The sequence below is a fragment of the Ovis aries genome, chromosome X, assembly GCF_016772045.2.
Source record: "Ovis aries strain OAR_USU_Benz2616 breed Rambouillet chromosome X, ARS-UI_Ramb_v3.0, whole genome shotgun sequence".
NCBI classification, from domain to species: domain Eukaryota; kingdom Metazoa; phylum Chordata; class Mammalia; order Artiodactyla; family Bovidae; genus Ovis; species Ovis aries.
Genome location: NC_056080.1, coordinates 8,013,625 through 8,030,345, shown reverse-complemented (window position 1 = coordinate 8,030,345; position 16,721 = coordinate 8,013,625). Strand labels below are relative to the sequence as shown.

The 16,721-nt window shown below is 44.4% G+C and overlaps 1 protein-coding gene across 2 annotated transcripts in view; it reads right to left on the bottom strand.

Annotated features, from left to right (window-relative positions):
- Nucleotides 1–16,721, bottom strand: part of WWC3 (WWC family member 3) — a 108,328-nt gene that overhangs the window by 42,646 nt on the left and 48,961 nt on the right. Inside the window, exons 3-6 of one of the 2 annotated variants that reach the window (XM_042242477.2) lie at nt 12,494–12,570; nt 11,314–11,393; nt 2,449–2,578; nt 2,058–2,156 (exon numbers count right to left, since the gene is read on the bottom strand). In XM_042242477.2, coding sequence (XP_042098411.1) covers nt 2,058–2,156; nt 2,449–2,578; nt 11,314–11,393; nt 12,494–12,570 — 386 coding nt within the window. The remainder of the gene's footprint in view (nt 1–2,057; nt 2,157–2,448; nt 2,579–11,313; nt 11,394–12,493; nt 12,571–16,721) is intronic. The other variant, XM_027963576.3, reaches the window with a different exon arrangement.

Here is a 16,721-nt window from a genome sequence, read left to right as displayed (position 1 = left end):
TGACAGGGGCTAGAGAGCTCGGGGCAATGAAGAGATGCTGGTCAAATGGTCCAAAGTCCCATGCATTAAGAGCAATGTGCATACGTGTGTGCTCAATTGCATCTCTTTGTAATCCCATGGACTGTAGCCCACCAGGCTCCTCTGTTCATGGATTTCCCAGGCGAGAACACTGGAGTGGGTTGCCATGCCCTCCTCCAGGGAATCTTCCTGACCCAGGGATTGAACTCACGTCTCCTGCACTGGCAGGTGGATTCTTTACCGTCTGAGCCACCAGGAAAGCAGGAGGAATAAGTCCCAGATCTTAGGTCCACAGCACAGTGAGAATAGCTAGCAATACTGGAGTGAAGGTCTGAAAGTTGCTAAGAGAAGATCTTAGAAGTCCTCAGCACAGAAAAATCAATGTACCCATGTGAGGTGACAGATGTGTGAACTCATTTTATGGTGGTAATCATTTCACAATAGTTGTGTCTATCAAACCAGCACGTACACCTTAAATTTATAAAATTTTATTTGTCAACTGTACCTCAATAGAGCAAAGGGGAAGGGAGATAGCACTCCTATTTGAAATGTTCCTTCAATAAATAATTCCATCAGAAAGGAATGCTACCTGGAGATTTTCAAAACCACACAGAAGGTGAAAACAACTCCTAGACTATGCTCACATATTCTTATTAGCAAATTTTTTTCAGTCATAATTCTACAGGGTCAAAGTCATCTTATATGGATGTCAGTAGGCCAAATATTAGAGTAAGTATAAATTCTGGTACCTGGAACCCCTTCGGGTGAAAGTTCAAGAGAAACCAGATGTTTTAAGATTTTTAAAAGACTGCAGACACGAGATGCCCAGGTGCAGTAGACCCCAGGCAGGTGCCTCTGGATCTAGACAAAGGTGTCTTGGGATGGGCCAAGATGAAACAACTTATTTGATTTTACTAGATGAAGACACTGCTTGTGTGTCTCCCTGGAGTGTCTCAGAGAAGATGCTGTGGTCTGAGGTATCTTCCAGAGATTCTATCTCCAGCCTCCACGGTGGGGAACCCACTCGAGGCAGCTGGGTGTCATTTACCTCTCATGACCCGGAAATACAGGGCATCTGAAAATACAGATTTCTGTATCCTACCCCCAGAGAGTCTAACCTAGGAGATCTGGGGTATGGCCTGGTAATCTGCAATTGAACAAGCACCCTGGGGACACTCCAGCCTCACATCCTTGACATTAGGAAGCACCGCCATGCAAGGCGGTCATGTGCGCACCTGTTGCACTTGGCCTAAGAAGGTGAGCTTTGCTCCCATGTCCTTGTGTGTTTTACATGCTGCAGAACTGAGACCAACGCCTACTAGTGCCAGGTGCCGACTCAGTGAACTGAGCTGGAAAGAAAAGCCACGACGGAGAGCATCAAATGCTTTCCGGCATGGAGCAAGAGCCCGGCATGCGTCCCTTGGCAAAAACTCAGTTTTTCTAAAAATAACAGAAGCTACAGGAGTTCAAGTGGCAAAAATATAAACCAGTATAAAGTCTATCCTCATGGTGGAATACTATGCAGCCGTACAGAGTTACAGGCCCAGCTTTCTGCGAGGGCAACTGATCACGTGTCCACACCATCATGTGTCTGTATAAACACTAGCAGGACACACAAGAAGGTTATAACAGTAGTTATAGGAGGTGAGAAAATGGGGTGACAGCAAGACTCTTATGATACACTTTTAAAATTACTTTGGTTATTAAACGATATAAATGTGTCACCCCTTACTATAGCCTGAATTGTGTCCTGCAAAAAGATGCTTCAGTCCTAACCCCCAGAACCTGGGAATACGTGCTTATTTGGAAGGAAAAGTCTGCAGATGAAATCAAACTAAGATGAGAACAGGTTCTAATCCAATGATTGGTGTCCTTATAAGAAGAAAAAATTTATATGCAGAGATGTGATCACGAAGGCAGAGACTAGGGTGATGCATCTATAAGCTGAGAACACCGAGGACTGCCAGCAGCCCCCAGAGGCTGCGAGAGGCGAGAAGGACCTCCCCAGAGCCGCCAGACAGACCGTGGCCCTGCCGCACCTTGACATCAGACTCTCGTCCTCCAGACTCGGAGAGAATAAACTCCTGTTGTTCTAAGCCACCTGGTATGTGGTTCTTTGTCATGGCAACCCTAGGAAACTAACATGCACATTTTAAAATATATATATATATATATACGTACACACACATATATCGAAGATATCAAATACACATATATATTGTACAAACATGTATGTGTTTAAAATTTGCATGATTATATAATAACGATATGATATAAATACGTATATATTTTTAAATGTTTACATAAAGGAAAGTTAGATAACCCTGGCATTATGAACATGTTTAAAAAGGGAAATAAATAAATAAAGGAACGATACGCAGGAGAGCAGAGAGACAGATGCGGGCTCTGAAGAGCTCCCCGGCCTCTTACTTGCATCAGGTCCCGTCTTTCCTTCTCTCCTGTATAAATGGCTTTCTTGATGGTCCTGAGCTCGCTCATTATAGCCTGTGCCTCATCCAGTTTGTAGTTGGTGTGAGCATTAGACATCTTGCGATCAATCCTGGTTCAAAAAGAAATAAAAGAGTCATTCTGTGCGAGAGTGTAACATCCCATTAAACAGTAATAATCCAGAACTTAAAAGCTTCATAGAAGGGCGGGGAACAGCTGAAAGCAATGTTTTGGCAAAGGAAAAAAAAGATCCCATAAGCCCTTCCTTGTTCGTGGTGAATACAAGGAGATAAGACTGGTGGTGGATGTCTCCCTCTGCTCCAAGAGCATCTTCTGTAGGCAGGGACGTGCCAGGCAAGATTCCTAATCATTTCCAGAGATTTTAAACTTCCCTCTCTGAGAGCAGGATCATGTCTTATTCGTTTAGCCCCAGCATCTCAGTTAGTAGTCCAAAATGTCTATTCAGTAAACATACCAATGAAGTCTGTATACAAGAATATATGGGAAACAGCAAAAAGTAGTGAAGTTTTCAATAGTGATGCCCTGCACAAAACTTGGGAAGTCTTATGGCTCCTCTTATCTTTCGTTCTTTTATCCTGGTTCTAATTTATCACTCCCTCTCTAGTACTCCCGTTCCATCCAAACATCCATTCATCCTTCATTCTATCCCTGCATCCCAATGTGGCCTGGCCATGTGTTTTTCCATTTTAGCTGTTCTATGGAGAATCAAGAGTCTCTGATGCAAGGCAGACACAAAGGCCATCCATCTCTCATCACTACATCTGCCAAGGAAGGGGCTCAAGTTTTCTTGCAGAGAAAAGTTAGACCCATTTATGTAATAATGTCTCCTGATATCCATCTTCTGATAAAAGGCTCTCGAATATATCTCATTTAATGTCACAAATCACAACAGACATAGGCTGATGAAGTCTGTAGAAAAGGGTGACATCATTTCAACACAGAAAACCCGAGGCCAGAAAAGTGTGATTTATCCTTAACAGTTAATGACCAATGCCTTTGCTATTATAGGTCTACTGACTCTTCTAGAAAGAAAACTTCATACAGCTAAGGGATCATTACCTGACACCGACACCCCTATAGAAAAATGAAACTCAAATGCAACACACAAAATGTTCTCAACTGCTTAGAAGTCAGTGTTCATCGGATGGTCACAGAGTACAGACACACAGCCGCTGTTAAGGCCACAATGTGAGACGCTAACCTCGTCGGCTCCGGCTCATACTTGGGTGTTGTGATTCCTTTATGGCTTTCAGCAGTGACAGAGCCTAAGTGCAGCCATCAGTAAAGCCCGGGGCAGAGCCAGCCGCCTGTCAAGGCACCATCAGCTGGTGGCTTGGAGGAAAACAGGCCCCAGTTCCCACCAGGGAGAGAGAACAGCAAACCCTGTAATACATCTCACCAGCAGATGCCACAGAGCCCCCCGACCCTCCCCCCCTCCCACCCAAGAACAAAAGTTCAACTTCAAGGCAGCAGGCCTCAGCCCTGACCTTAGCTCCACCCAAGGAGCTCTGAGACCTCAAAAAGGAATGAAGACTGACCGAGAGCAGCTGTTTTCACTCTGTCCCAAGGCTGTCCCAGTCCGGTGAGCTGGGGTCACTAAAGGGAGAGCCCACCCACGAGTTGGGGCCCCTCACTGCTACTTCGGCAAGCACCTTCCTTCGTTCCATCTCAGACAGTCTTCTTCCACAGAAGACGTCATTGGAGGGTAAGGATAAGGGAAAAGATTACACACGTTTTAACAAAAAAGTGTGAAAGCTCTTAGTTCTAGGAATCTCCAAAATGTAACTGTTTAAAAAATTATGAATTATTATAGAATATGCAATTATGTGAAATGATACTGTTACGTAAGTAAAACCTTATAAAGATATTTTATACTTTATCTGATTAAATTATATGCATTTGATTAAATTATGTATGCATGCATGCATGCATGCTGAGTCGCTTCAGCTGTGTCTGACTCTGTGCTACCCTATGGACTGTCACCTGCCAGGCTCCCCTGTCAATGGGATTCTCCAGGCAAGAATACTGGAATGGGTTGCCGTGTCCTCCTCCAGATGATCTTCCCGACCCAGGGAATGAACCCATGTCTCTTACATCTCCTTCACTGGCAGGAGAATTCTTTACCACTTCTTTGCTACCTGGCAAGTCCCTGATTAAATTATACAAGTATCTATTTGATTGAATTATATAAGTGTGTGTTTGATTAAATTAGATAGGTATATAAATAGCATGTTACAATAGTTCAAGTATCAAACACCTACTAGGTGACTGTCCTGCTGCATGCTTTACGTCTCACCTCATTTAATCCCCTGAACAGGTTTATGAGATAAACATAATCTTCCCAGACTTTGTGATGCAAAAATTGAGGCTCAGAGAGACTAAGTGGCCCAAGAGGACAAGCTAAGATCTGGCAGACCCACAACTCAAACCCACATCTCCCAGCTCTCAAGTCCAAATTGGAGTTTTTCCATTTTAGCTGTTCTATGGAAAAACTTGGAGAAGGCAATGGCCCCCCACTCCAGTACTCTTGCCTAGAAAATCCCATGGACGGAGGAGCCTGGTAGGCTGCAGTCCATGGGGTCGTTAAGAGTCAGGCATGACTGAGTGACTTCACTTTCACTTTTCACTTTCATGCATTGGAGAAGGAAATGGCAACCCACTCCATTATTCTTGCCTGGAGAATCCCAGGGACAGAGGAGCCTAGTGGGCTGCTGTCTATGGGGTTGCACAGAGTCTGACTGAAGTGACTTAGCAGCAGCAGCAGCAGCATGGAAAAACTTGGTGTAGCTAATGGCCCTTGCTACCCGCTGGTGCACTCCTGCTCAGGGTAGCCAGGGTAGGGTCCGTATGCTTTGGTAAGAGGAAGAAGCAGGCTCCACAGAACTCTAACCACTTCCATCTGTCAACTGTGATCAATTTTCATCTAACAAAATCCTCAAAGAACAGGAACTCTCTTTTATATCACATCTGCAAAATTGATTTATTTGGGAGTTTTCAAATTCCCTCTAACACCTGGCCTTTACTTTTCACTCAACATTCAACCAGGAAGGTTGAATGACTTGCTCAAGGTCACACAGCGAGGTCCACACTGAGGCCCTTCATGCCACACTCAGCCTCTTCTGTCACCAGGCTAGCAATACATTCAAGCTCAAGCTTCCAAAGTGACACCATGTCAAATCTGAGGACTATCCACACAGTCAGATGGCGGGCCAAAGCAGACTGGCACTCTTTACATCCTGCCTTTAAAAAGAAACTGTTAGAGAGACAAGAAGTGCGTTAAAAGTGTTAGTCACTCTGTCGCATCTGACTCTTTGTGACTCCATGGACCGTAGCCCGCCAACCTCCTCTGTCCATGGGGATTCTCCAGGCAAGATTACTGGAGTGGATTGTCATGCCCTCCTCCAGGGGATCTTCCTGACCCAGAGATCGAACCCAGGTCTCCCACTTTGCAGGTGGATTCTTTACTGTCTGAGTCACCAGGGAAGCCAGAGGAAAGAAGGCGCAGCATCAAACTCTGATGGCACACCACCGAGAAGGCATTTTGAGGTATTTCTCATTAACTTCCCCCTGCCCTCAAGCGTCCATATTTCTTGTTCAACTTAAGATGTCAAGAGAACTGTGTTGGCAAAAATCAAACCGAACCAATTCTTTGACCCACATCTTGGAGGAAAGGGCCACCAGGTCTCGAAAGGTCGTCCACGTTAATAGCACATACTACAACCCCCAAGAAGGAGGAGTCTTGTTATGACTCTATCTTTACATCACTGGTTCTGGCAGGTGGCCTTGAACGAACCAGAATCCCAAAGAGCTTCTGGCAGCTTCTATCGGCCGTCGGTCCCATGTGGAACACCAGATCCATCCCACGACTGGGAACAACACTCTTTTTGTTTCCACCCCCACTTCTGTAGGTTTTACTGTTATTTGAGGAGCCTCTGAGCTATGGTAACAGGATATCCTGCTCTAAGCCTGTGTGGACTGCGGACAAGCCCATGCTTTCCTGAAACCTGTAAATTCCCTCAGAGAGAAAATGCTAATTCCAAGATCTAACACTGCCTCGCCATGATACTGAACGCTCCTTAGAGGGCAGTCGCTCTGAGTCACTGAAGGAGACACACGGGCTTAACTCCATCATGGCATTCCAAGATGGAAGACAGTCATCAAGCAATTAAAAGGCTCGAAGCACAGACCCAGAGGCTGATAAGCACGCACCTCCAGGAAAGGGGTTACTGGCACATCTAGCGAGCACCTACTTTTATGATTTGAACAGCAGTGGTAGAAATAAGATTTCTTCAAGCACAATATAGTACAATAAGGAACAGAGAAGAAATGCTGGAGGGCAGTTATTAAGAAGGCTCTGGGGGCTTCTCTGGTGGCTCAGTGGTAAAGAATCTACCTGCTGATGCAAGGGACACAGGTTTGATCCTTGGTCTGGGAGGATCCCACATGCCACAACTACTTAGCCTGGGCCCTAGAATTAGGGCTGCAGTTCATGGGGTCACAAAGAGTTGGACATGACTGAGCAACTGAGTGCACACACACACACACACACACACACACAAATGGATGTATCAGGCTGCCAATGTCAAACCCCAGTTATAATCTTTACACCACACACACACACACACACACACACACACACACACGAGGCAACCAGAGAGTGTGTACCTCCTGATCAAAGTACCACCACCAGCTACAAACCATATTTAACCCCCAAAAGAAGAGAAAATGCAACGGAACTTGAGTCAGATCAAGTCTGTGCGATTAATGACACCAGTTTAAATAAATAAAGAGCAGGGGACAGAGGAGCATGTGAAATGATGCGATGCACATTCCTGTAGCAAAATCCAGGATTGGGGCAATTCCTTGGGACAAGGAGAGTAGCTTCTTCAACAAGTACATTGTCAAAACGAAGAAATGAAGGAAAAAAGAAAAAGGGAGAGGGGGGTAGAGATGAAGAGACATGCTAACCACACATACGGTATGGACCTAGTCTGAACCTGGACCCAAACAAACCAGGGAGGTGGGGAAAAACCCACTGGAGAATGGACAACATGAAGAGTTACTACTAAGTGGCATGGGTATTAGTTACGTTTTCAAAAGGAGTCCGTAACTTTAGGAGACATTTATGGACTAAATACGATTCTGGGATTTGCTTCAATAACATGGTAGAAGCTTGGGCAATGAGGCTCTGTAGCTGTGTGACAAAATAAGACTGGCCATTGTGTAGTTAGCTGTAGAAGTGGGGATACAGATACGGGAAGGTTCCCTTATACTATTCTCTTGACTTTTGTGTACGTTTGACATTTTCCATCATTAAAAGTTTATATATAGTACACACACACACAAACACACACATTCTATCATTAACCCAAAGATTCTGTTCATGGTCAGTTCCCATCTACAAAAATTAACAACGCACATAGACTTAAAAAAAAAAAAATACAAAAGGCTCTTTTTTCCTCACTTGGACCCAAGCATAATGATGGATTTCCTTGCTAGCCAGGAAAGTTCACCAAGATAAACAAGTTGAGTTTAAAATGTTGTGAGTCGCCAAACTCTCAGTGAGGTGCCCTGGAAAAAAATACACGGGATATTCTGGGAAGCAAGAACAGCAGAAACTTTTCTGGAGGGAAATCTAGGGTTTCTGCCTTAAGTCAAGGTTGGTAATAATATCTGAGAAGCCCATTGACATACAACAGTGCATGTATTATCTGTGTTCAGAGTCAGGATTTTGCAGTAGGGGTGGGGTAATCACATTATCGATGCTTACCCAAGGTTTTCCCAATTTCTCAATAAAGCATACCAATCCACATGATGTGATCCAAACACAAGAGCCAGTCTTCAATACCAGGAAAATAAAGAGGCCGTTTTCATCTTATACATGGCTTGTGTAACTCAGAGGAAGGTATGAGGCCACCTTTTCACTGGCAGAGCACTGTATTAACAAATAGGCATGGCACAGGCACTCCTGTTTTTTCTCCTTCCTGAGATGTCGTGTCATAGCATAGAGTGATTGTGCGCAACGACAATACAGCACCCAACCAGAAGCTGCTTCAAGAGGCAGTTTCATCTGGAAAGCTGGGCTGGGACACCCCAAGACCAAGTTCAGGTCCAGAGCTTTCCTTCAGGCCACCCCTCAGCCTGCATGGGGGAAGGCGGGCATTCCCATAGGCTCTGCCGCAGAGTGAGGACCATCCCCTTGGCAGGGGGCATGTTTACCATTGCTGACCCCACACAAGGGGGCTTGCAAAGGAAAGCAGAAAGAGGATCAACAGCACTGGCATTCTCTCTGCAGGCTCATATTCCTCTCTGGCTGCAGGTGTAAACTGACAACTTTCTGTACTGGCTTCTGCTTCCTGTCCCAGAAACCTGGAGAAACCGAGGCCACCTTTTTCCAGTCTTAAAATGATGCTGAGGTTTCTCCTGGTGGCTCACAGGTAAGTAAAGAATCTGCCTGCCAACGCAGGAGACACGGTTTCGATCCCTGGTCTGGGAAGATCCCACATGCCATGTGAACAGCTGAGCCACAGCTACTGAGCCTGTGCTCCAGAGTCCGGGGGCTACAACTACTGAAGCTCACATGCTGAGAGGCCATGCTCCACAAGAGAAGCCACTACAATGAGAAGTCCACACACCTCAACTAGAGAGTTAGCCCTCACAGCAACAAAGAGACAGCACAGCCAAAGATTAGTAAATATTTTTTTAAAGAATGACTGCCTACAAGAGATGAAGTTACTTCCTAGCAATGTCAAGGGGAAGGGGTTTTCTTGCACACATGCACATGCACACACGCACACACGCTGCTGCAGGTAGTGGCAGAGAAAGCAAAAAGCTGATCGTAAGCTTAAAAGCCTGCAGCCCATGCTAAGCATGTGGCCAAATCCCACCTCAGGGGGGACCTGCAGGGGGCATGGCAGTGTCTCAGAGCCAGAAGAGCCAAGCCCTCCGAGCAGGACCCAGCTCACCTTTGTATGGTGTCTCCCCTGGTTTCTATAATACGTCCTCAATAAAGAAGCAGACAAAAAAGTCGTCAGCCGAAGCAATCTTGGGTGAGTTAAGAAAGTGAATCTCTACTCATGCTGAACAACAGGGTTTGATTACCCTTTATGTGAGGCTGTGGTCATTACCTTTGGCAAACACTCACATCCATGTTCCCTCCTTATAAAGAATGATACATCTGACATGCGGTCACTGCATCTACACTTAGGATGCCAAGAGAGTAGAACGCTGCCCCTGTTTACCAAGAATCGTAGCCACATGGATTCCTGTCATTTGTTGAAGGCTGACTGTGCAGCAGGCATTGTTGCTGTCCTTGGACAATTTAGCCCAATGGTCACTGCTATGGACTGAATGTTCACATCCCCCCAAATTCTTGGGGTGAATCCCAATCCCCAATGGGCTGCTGATGGAAATGGGTCCTTTAGGGGGTTATTAGATTTAGATGAAGTCATGAGGGTGGGGCCCCATGAAGGGACTATTGTCCTTAAAGAAAGAGAAGAGACACCAGAGACCAGAGTCCCCCACCACACAACACCACCATGTCAAGATACAGTCAAAAGTCTCATAATGGATTTGCCAGTGCCTTGACCTTGGACTTCTGGCCTCTGGAACCATGAGAAGTCACTGTCTGCTCTTTAAGTCACTCAGTCTAAAGTATTTTGTCAGAGCAGTCAAACTCAGACAACCACATGAGAAGAGTCAGCGTAGAAGGTGTGAAGCACATGCCTAAGTTCAGCAAGTGAAACCAGGATCTGAATCAAAAGGAAACAGACTTAGAACCAACGGGCATGCAAAACCCTTTCTAGAGAAAATTAATTCTTTCAGACCACTAATATCACCACTAACACAGTAACTATTGTTCACTTAATTTGCTCACTTAATAGAATTTGCAAATAATAAGAACCTTAAAATCTCCAAACTCTCAGTAGGGATAGAGTTCTAATTGCAAAGATGTCAACAGGAGGATGACCTATAGATCAGGCTGCCTGACAGAACGTTCTGTGTAGATATATGATAAGTCTCTCTGTCGTGTCTGACTCTTTGTGACCCCATGGACTGTAGCCCACCAGGCTTGGTATCCATGGGATTCTCCAGGCAAGAATACTGGAGTGGGTTGCCATTTCCTTCTCCAGGGGATCACCCATCTGTGAGGATGTAAATAGCCTATTATCTGTGCTGCCCAATGCAGGGGCCACTAGCTTAGTGGTCCTCCACGTCGGAAACACGTGCCCTCCAGGAAACACTTGGCAATATCTGGAGACATTTTTGGCTGTCACAACTGGGTGAGAGGCTGCTACTGGCACATAGGAGGTCAAGGCCACAGATGCTGTTAAACATCCTATAGTGCACTGGAGAGCTCCCACCACAAACAGCTATCTGGCCCAAAAAGTCATGAGCACTGAAGTGGAGAAGATTTGCACTAGACACACATGACTACTGAGCATTTCAGATGTGGCTACTGAGGCTGGGGACTAACAGTTTAACTTTATTTAGTTTTAATTAATTTAAAATTTAGAACTAAAACACTGAAGAGACTGAAACTAGCCAAACAATAATTCAAATGGAAATAGCCTTGTGTGTTTTAGACAGCTAGCTATCAAAAATGTGCACAAATATTCTAATAAAGATCTTGCTTCCCAAGGAAACAAGAACAAGGTATCTTCAAGGAAAAGAGATCTGATGCTTATGACTGGTACATAACGAGCATAAATAAAAGCAGAAAAGCGAACACCCAAGAAGCTTTAAGACACATGTCCCAGCATAGAAGAGGTCAGCACAACAGGAAACCGCAGGGAAATGCTCCCCCCATCACCACAGGCCACTCACTCTTGCAGGGTCTCCACTCCCTTCTCTTTGTACTGCAGTTCTTGCTTCATCTGGGTCAGCTCTCGTTTTAATCTAGAAAGCTAAAGACAAATTACATATTTTTTTTCTCAAAAGCATGCTGTGAAAAATGGTTTTTCTACAGTTGTTAGCACTGTCCTCTTAATTTCTGATTGGCTTGCAATTCCCTGGGTCACCCTCTTGCCAGGACCTTCCATCGACAGGCCTAACACACAGCCCTGGCAGAGGAGCTGGCTGGCTGAGACACACAAGGCCCAGATCCCCAAGAGCTTTCTACCCACAGGGAACCCTGGAATCGTCAATGATTTTCTTTTCAAGGTATTAACTGACATAATGCAATGAGCAAACTCTGTCATGGTTTTTTTTTTTTTTTTTTCCCCATCCTCCCTTCTGTTTAAAGTCCCACCTAGGAGATGCCATTGCTCAAAGCATGGCTTTGGGTACCTGGAACTCAGTCACGGAGAGCGCTTATTTAAAATGTGCTGGGACTCACTCCAGGCCTGTGTTAAAACTGGGGGGTGGCCTGGAGTTTTCATTTCGAACTGATGCCCCCAGTGTTTTTAAGGGTGTGGTAGAATATGAGAGCCATGGCACTCAAAGAGATGCTCTGGTTTAGGGACTGAGACACCAGGACCAGAGGCTTGGGCTCCACGATGTCTTCCATCCCTCCTTCCAGACACGCATGACAAAGGCTGAGGGATGGGACATGGTGGCACCCAAAGAACTGGGCACCACTGGGAAGGTGCCTTGGAACCTTCTGGTCAAACACTATGGCAGGCACAATTTCTCTGGGAATAGAGCCACAAGGAAAGAACAGCAGACAGATGCTAAACCTGCTAAGAGTCATCCAGTCCTCTGAGGCTGGGCCCTGACACTGTCAAATCTTTCCAAATGGGGAGTAAATCTAGCCCCTTGAAACACGGAGGGGTGCGGGCGATTTTTTTGTTAGATGAGCTGAGGCTTGAGAATGAAGCTTTTCTCCTCCTATTGATAAAATAGTAGAAAGTATAACCAAATATAATAATAATAATTCATGAAACTGAAAATCTTACTAAAATATAAGTGTGAGACACACTGACCATCAGATAATGAACCATGATAAGTGATATTACGTACAAATATATACAGGGTTTCTAGTTATGAAAATATTCATTTTACTCACCCTATCCCGACGACTTGCTATCTCTGCCTTAATTTGGTATGGGTCATACTTTGTATTTGTTGAATATCCGGAGAAGGCTAAAGAGAAGGAAAACATAATTTTATAATGGGTCCTTTAAAGTAAACAAATACACATAAACAGGAGCTTCTAAATCATTATATTAAGTAATGAATTCCCAGTCTCAGATTTCCAAGTTGGTCCTTGCTCCTAAGAACATACATCTCACCACCTTGAATCCTGATGTTTGATTTTTCACATGACTACCTTCTACCTGATTCTACATAATAAACTATATAGCTATAGGTAAATCAAAACTCTGTTTACTTCAACTGCAAAACTATCAGGTTTAAAAACCACATATACACAGGAGGTGGGGGTGGGGGAGGTATGGTTATGGTATAGAAAACTATTCTTTACGATGAAAACAGTATAGTATGAAACCACTTTTACTTCCTTTTAAAACGTACACACCATGGAAGTCACTGGAAGGACAGAACTCAAAAGCTGACTGTTCTTCTCCATGGTCTCATTCCAAAAGATTTTATATTTACTCTTTTCATATCTATAGCTTCCACATGAATGATTTTTGACACAGAAAAGGAAAAAAAACCTAAAGATTTGTAAAAAATGAAAACGACTACTTCCTAGTCAAATGCCAGTATGTGGCAGGCTTGAGTGTTCATGGTGTTGGCTCCCCAAGAGCCGAAGTGAAGCACCCACACTTTTATTCTAGTTTGTTTCTGATGGATGTTCCACTAAATCAGATCACATAGCTAAATGCTTTCTTCAGCAGTGCAGCACATATGAGTTAAAGTCTTGTAACAGACACAGCATCGTGATTACAGATGGCCAATACCCGGGGGTGAATGAGACACGTTCGGCTACCCAGTTGCATGCTAGGCATGGTCAGTCAAGCCTTCTCTGCTGTCTCAGCAACTGGAGCAGCATTCAGCCACTTCTAATTTCTATCACCCCGTCCACTTCTCTGCATCCCTTTCTTGTCATGCTTCTGTCTCCTTTCTCTTAGGCCTTGCAGCTGCAGTGACTTGCTTCCTGTCCCCCCCTGAGCTGTGTAGGTTCCTATTTCTTCATCTGAGAGTCATCCCACATTTATGGAATCTGCCTCTAGGTCATTTTCATTAGTTTCACCTGCTCCTAAGAGCCATCTGCAAGGCCACTATCCATTCTTTAAAAAAAAAAAAAAAAACTTTAAACTTTTTATTTTGTATTGGGATATAGCTGATTAACAGTGTTGTGATAGTTTCAGGGGCACAGCAGAGCGACTCAGCCATACATACGCATGTATCCATTCTCCCCTAAATCCCCCTCCCATCCAGGCTGCCACAGGACAATGAGTACAGTTCCATGTCAGCATGCATTCTTTAACTCCTTTGATCTGGGTAGAAAAGACTGTCATTCAGGTAACTTAGATGTCAACATCCAGAAACTAGCTTATAATCATGTCCTGATTTAATACTGAAGAAGATGTCTCAAGGCCATCAAGTGATTTAAATGGCAAGATTATTTAATATCCTCAAATAGAACCACATCCCAAATTAATCTGAGCTCTCCAGATGTCTCCTTAAACAAACAAACAAAAAATAGTTCTATGGAATGTCTACTATTGAAGTCCCCATCAGTCAGAATGTCAAACTACTAGAATCTACTGGAAATAAATACCTGGAGGAGCTAAGTATTTGTCAACTTTACCTCAAATGTTCTTATATTTAGAATTCTAATCTCAAAACACAGAGTAAAATGTTTTTAAAACAGAATTCTTTCTTAGATGAAGAACGTCTATTTCCAAATCCAAGAACCTCCATTTTGCCTGACGAGTTGGTCTCGTTTAAGTCCACTAAGGAAAGGAACACTTCAAACAATGATCATAAAGAAACAAAAATCATTTCTACAAAACCTCTAAATTTAACTCCTGGGACGTAAATTTCCCAGGCCCGAGTGGAAGGGACTTCCACTGGTGCCCAGATAACAAGCAAATGAGCCAAGGGCTTCCTGACTCCTACCACGTGTGTCCACTTGTCACCTTGTAGGCAAGGAAGACAATGCCAACAGTTACTACCTGGGATCTTTTCCATTCCAAACTGAAAGTAACCCCACCACCAAAGTCCAGGGAAGTTAACTGCAATGTTAAACATCAGTAACAATGATCTGAAATCACTGCCAAAACTCTGTCTGCAATTTCATAGGGTAAATTAGTAAAGAGACTTGAAGTACATACACACTGCAGTAGTGATGGGTACAGATGGACAGACACATGGCAACCTGCTGCCCAGGTCTCCGGCGTAGCTGAGTCCTAAGGCTCTCGGGCATCTGTCTCTCCCCTAGGATACTCAGCCTGGGCCAGTCCTAGCGGGGATCCTGACATACTATGATATCACTGAGCTGCTGAGTCCACCAATGGGGAGGCCACTCCCACCTTGGACACTGCTAGGTCACAATGGATGGCCTTACTGTTTAGGCCCAGGAGAGTTAGTCTTTTCTGTTACTTATAGATGAAATAATCCTAAATGATGAAAGGTTTTACTTAGGGATACCATTCATGCTACTTTTGCTACAGTCTCTAAAACTATATAAATCCAAGACTGGGATGAGGGAAAAGGCAACTCAAGTACCTAAGATAGTGAGTACATTGTATCTTAATGTGCTAAGGAGAGTGATAAACACTGGTGTAACTTAATAATATAACTCAAGAGTTTAAAGACAAATTCTCAGTTCCTGAAGTTTGCCAGTAAGTCTAATGGAAGCCATTTGCAGAATCCAGGGAAAAGCTCAAAACTCTGGACCCCATTTTTAATGGCATGTTGTTTAGTCACTAAGTCATGTCTACCTCTTTGTTACTCCATGGACTGTAGCCTGCCAGGCTCCTCTGCCCATGGGATTTCCCGGCAAAAATACTGGAGTGGGTTGCCATTTCCTTCTCCAGGGGATCCTCCCGACCCAGGGATAGAACCTGTGTCTCCTGCATTGGCAGGCGAGTTCTTTACCCCTGAATCACCTGGGAAGCCCTTTTATGGCACGTACACCACAACACTGAGAAAAAGAAACGTCTCTGCTGAGACACGTCTCTAATCTCAAGATTTAGGATAAATATCAGACTTTCACCTCTGAAGCTCCCTTCTCATTTGAATAGTCTGAGTGGGCAGAACTATTAAACAGTTTCAGGAGGCCGTGCAGGCGTAAAGCACTGCTTTGGATGATATAAGAAGGTTAAGGCTTAGCTGGACCTCAGCAGTATAAATTATTATACCTGGCTACAACAATGTAACTTTCATATTAATTTCATCTATTCTCAGAAATTATTTTTTATTCCCCTTTGGAATGAGAATTTTATTCTTTTTTTTTTATTGCACCTTTCTTTTCTTTAAATATATATATTTTTTAAATTGAAAAATGTTTACAATATTGTCATGGTTTTTACCATACATCAACATGAACTGGCCACAGGCATACATATGTCCCCTCCCTCCTGAACCTCCCTCCCCAACCCATCAGTCCAGGTTGTCACAGAGCACTGCCTCTTGTGAGAGATGACGAGTATGTTTCCCTGCTTTTATAGACAAAGGCTGAGTGGGCAATGATTTGATCTACATCAGGCCATCAGTCAAAGAGGGACTTCTGTCTAGAATGTGGGCTCCTGGGGGTCAGATTAGCTTTTCCAACGGAAGAAGAAATGGGCCTCCGGCTCCCCAGTGCCCAAGAAGTGAACTCAGTCTGTGTTTAGCGCTCTGAATGCTGCAGACCCCAGTCATTACTTCAGATTTCGATTTCATGGGCTATTAAAAGGGGGAAATGTGTCCATCCATGCGTCCATCTGTGTCTGTCTCCATCTCCTCTTACATCTCTGGACCATGAGAACCCAAGATCGCCCCAGGCAGAGGCCATGCTTTTCAAAGAGGGTAGCCCTTGTCCAAAGACATCCTGTGAGCAGACTATGCCTTTGGACCAGGTGCACGCCTCCAGGAGTCAGCACTGCAGGCACCTGCTCGAGGGAGCCCAGGAGTACTCGGGCACAAAGGACAGCAAGCCTGGACAGTTGCCGTGCTGACAGGCAGTAATTACCAGAGCCGACCAAGACGTGTCTATAATCAGGCGAGGCCAAATGAAGAGGGCACGACCTCTTTCTTAAAGGCACCATAAGCAAAGGGACAAAAAAAAAAAAAAAAATCAAATGAGCCCTCTCAGAGGCAACTTATACAAGTAACACAAAAGG